This window comes from Gracilinanus agilis, chromosome 2 (genome assembly GCF_016433145.1).
Source record: "Gracilinanus agilis isolate LMUSP501 chromosome 2, AgileGrace, whole genome shotgun sequence".
Taxonomy (NCBI): Eukaryota; Metazoa; Chordata; class Mammalia; order Didelphimorphia; family Didelphidae; genus Gracilinanus; species Gracilinanus agilis.
The window spans coordinates 558,138,879-558,142,604 of NC_058131.1; the positions used below are offsets into that span (position 1 = coordinate 558,138,879).

At 35.9% G+C, this 3,726-nt stretch overlaps 1 protein-coding gene across 1 annotated transcript; it reads right to left on the reverse strand.

The window, feature by feature from the left end:
• Positions 1-373: 373 nt before the first annotated feature.
• On the reverse strand, positions 374-1,312 carry LOC123236103 (olfactory receptor 4F6-like). Its single transcript, XM_044662366.1, has one exon. The coding sequence runs from the start codon at positions 1,310-1,312 to the stop codon at positions 374-376; it is 939 nt and encodes a 312-aa protein (XP_044518301.1).
• Between the last annotated feature and the right edge of the window lie 2,414 nt (positions 1,313-3,726).

Below are 3,726 nucleotides of genomic sequence, written 5' to 3' on the forward strand. Positions count from 1 at the left end.
AACTGGGTAACCCTGGGCAAGTAGCTTAATGCCTGTTTGCTTCCATTTCCTCATCTACAAAATGAGGAAAATAATAACACCTTCATACCTCCCAGGATTGTTGTGAGGATCATATGAGATAATAATTTTAAAGTACTTAGTGCAGGTACATTATGGCACACTGTAAATGCTATATACATTTTAGCTATTATTATCATTATAACAGCTTCAAATAGCTAAAGATACAAAATCTTGAAGGTAATGAATTTCTGGTTACATACAACAAATTCAGGCACATTCTGTGGCATAGATTTATCTGTTACTTCATTGAAACAATTTTTCATTCCTCCATATTCCAGAGTTCCAAGATCCATGGTCTTGACCAACAGTGCATTTAAGAGAATTTCTTTAAGAGAACAAGACGACTGTACATCCTCCTCATTCCCAACTTCATCTCTTTGTTCCTGAATGTATAGATGACTGGATTCAGAAAGGGAGTAATAACAGCATCAAAGATGGCAAGGAATTTATCAAGGTGGGAAATAGGGTGAGGCCATGTATAGAAAAAAATCAAAGGGCAAAAGAATAAAAACACCACAGTGATGTGAGCTGCCAGAGTGGAGAGGGCCTTGGATGAGACTCCTGAGGAATGTTTCTGAACCGTGACTAAGATGAAGACATAGGAGATGAGCAATACACAAAAGCAAACCAGGGAAATGAATCCACTATTAGCATTGACCATGAATTGTAGCTGATAGGTGTCAGTACATGCCAGTTTGATGAACTGAGGAAGGTCACAGAAAAAACTGTCTAATACATTAGGACCACAAAAGGGCAAATCTACAACAAATGCCAATTGAACCCCTGAGTGGGTGATTCCTGTGATCCAGGCAAGAATCAAAAGCAAAATGCACATTCTTGGATTCATAATGGTCAGGTAGTGGAGAGGTTTACATATGGCAACATATCTGTCAAATGCCATGGCAATGAGCAATACCATCTCAACCCCTCCAAGAGCATGACTAAAGAAAATCTGAGCAACACAGCCACCAAATGAGATGACTTTGTGATTCCTGAAAAGATCACAAATCATTTTAGGAGCTGCAATGGAGCAACCTCCCATGTCAATGAAGGAGAGATTGGCCAACAAGAAGTACATGGGAGAGTGTAAGTGAGGATCAAAAATCACAGTGAGCAAAATGAGCAGGTTTCCCAGAATACTTGCCAAATAGACTACAGAGGAGAAGAGGAAGAGAAGAAGTTGGATCTCCCGTGAATCAGAGAGTCCAAGAAACACAAATTCAGCCACTACAGAATGATTCACTTCATCCATTGACTCCACTGAGCACAGTAGGCAGTGATATTACCTGAAGAAAGAGGATAACAAGAAAATAAGAATTTGTGCCTACAATATTAGTGCCATGAATTACTGTGCAGTATCTTAAAACTAATTGCTCTTCAAACTTTCACACAATGAAGTATCTTCTTCAATATCCTTATCTCTGTTAGTGAAACAAAGTGTTCAAACAAAAGAAAAAAGTTTAATAAATGTAATAAAACATACATGCAATTAAGTGCTAATTTGTTAAGTTGATGGTGGTGGGGGTGGTCTTTTTTTAGTCTTGCCTGACTGTTTAATATATTATTGGGGGGAGTAGGTTAGCAAATATTTGAGTGGTTTTCCATTTACTTCTCCTCAAATTTTATAAATGAGGAAACTGAAGCAAACAGAATGAAGTGACTTGCTCAAGCTTACACAGGTAGTAAGAGTCTGAGGCCAGATTTGAACTCAGGAAAATTCATTTTCTTAACTTCAGACCCAGCACTCTATACTATACAACCTAGCTGCCCCAGCTAAGAGAAATTTCTTCAAAGTATTCATCTGAAAAGGTTATGTGATTTTTGTTCCAGTGTAGATGGAAGAAGATTGGAGTACCAGTAAGATAAACAATTCTGTTATGGAAGATTGTTTAATTGCACTTTTGCAGTAAGTCACTTTCTAAGATAGAATTTGAACCTGGGCTTATTTACTGCCATCTCCTGTACTCTGTTCATGCTTCACTTTTATCATAGCTGCAACCATATATTTTTAATGACATTAAGGAGCTTAAAGGATATGAGGAAGATAATGGAGTCTTACTACTTAGTCGTTGATTGTTCATTTTAAGATCTAAATTGTAAGATCTCAAAAACAAAGAAAACAAGGAAAGTGGCAATTGTCATCTTTATACCTCCAGCATCTATCTCACTGCCTTGAACTTAAAGATTGAATCTATTATGTACAGATATCGTGGGTGAAAATTCAAGGGATGATGAAAGGAATGTTCATATGTAAAAATATATAAGAATATTTTGGCTAATCAAAATAAATTAATTATTCCTTATATACGACTTTTAATATCTTCGGTGGTGGCAAATTTTGGTCCTTTGAGAATGAACTTAATTTTCCAAAATAGGGAAGTCTTCTAGAGACAAGATTGATGAGAAGGTAATGCCAGATTGTAGAAAGATTATTGGCTCTGTTTAAATGAAGTTCCCTTGACTTCGATTTTCTCATAATCAAGATGATTATAGCCAAGAACAAAGCATAAAGAGATAAGAATGATTAGCTCAAATGGACTAGTTGGGTGTATAAATCTCTAGGGACTTCATGGATTTTCTATGCTTTGTACCCATCTGATTCAATCACTTTGATGAAAAAGAAAATCCTATTTCTCCTTTCTTTACTTTCTGGATGCCTGTATTCAATTCTTCTCCAAATGCAATTGGTCATTCTCCTACAACAAATTCACAGTCAATGTGACGATGAAGAAAATAGAGAAAAGCAATATTCTTCATTCAGAATTGTAATTCTAGAATGAAACTCAAAAGATCCTCTGATCCAGTCCCTCTCTGTCTTCTACTATATTTAAACCATGCAAGATATATTATTTTATTTTCTTCTCCAATTGCTTTAATTAATACAGCATACATGAATTTGATCATCCCAATTGACCTTATTTTTATTATTTCTGTTCAATCATTTTCAGTCCTCTCTGACTCTTTGTGGACCCATTTGGAGATTTGTTGGCAAAGATATTGGAGTAGTTTGCCATTTCCTCCTCAACACATTTCACAGATGAGAAACTGAGGCAAACAGAGTCAAGAGATTTGTCCAACATCACATATTGATTAAATGTTTGAGGCCAGGTTTCAACTCAAGAATATGAATCTTCCAGATTTCAGGCCCAGTACTCTGTCCATTGTCCCACCTAAGTACCCAGAAAGGTTTTTCTTATATCCAAATGAAATGTATCTTAAATTCGAGTCATTTTCCATTGTTTTGTTGTCAAATGATCATGAAGACGAAATGATCATCACCCTTATTAGAATCTTCCAGGTATGTACTTGAAGTCATTAACAAATTAATATCCCTTAATCTTTTCTTCAATGGGAACTGCAGTTCCCTAAAGGTTTTCACCCTTTATATCACCCTTGTCCCTTTCCTCTTAAACCCTAACCACATCATTTCTAAATTTCTGTGTCTGAAAATGGAAACAATCTCTAATAAGAAAACTCTAGTAAAAGGATTAGTAACACTTTTTTTTAGAAAATTATTTTGCCTTTCTCCATGTTATAGGACCAAGCAGTAGTACATTATTTACTGTTAGCCTGAAAGATTCCCTAGTGATTATTTTCATCGCACTAGTTCCCAGTCAGGCCTTCTCTAACCTATTTCACTGGGGTTTGTGCCCACTAATAACATTT

Coding starts and splice junctions, on each gene's coding strand:
- LOC123236103 (XM_044662366.1), bottom strand. CDS start 1,312: ATGGATGAAGTGAATCATTCTGTAGTGGCTGAATTTGTGTTTCTTGGA.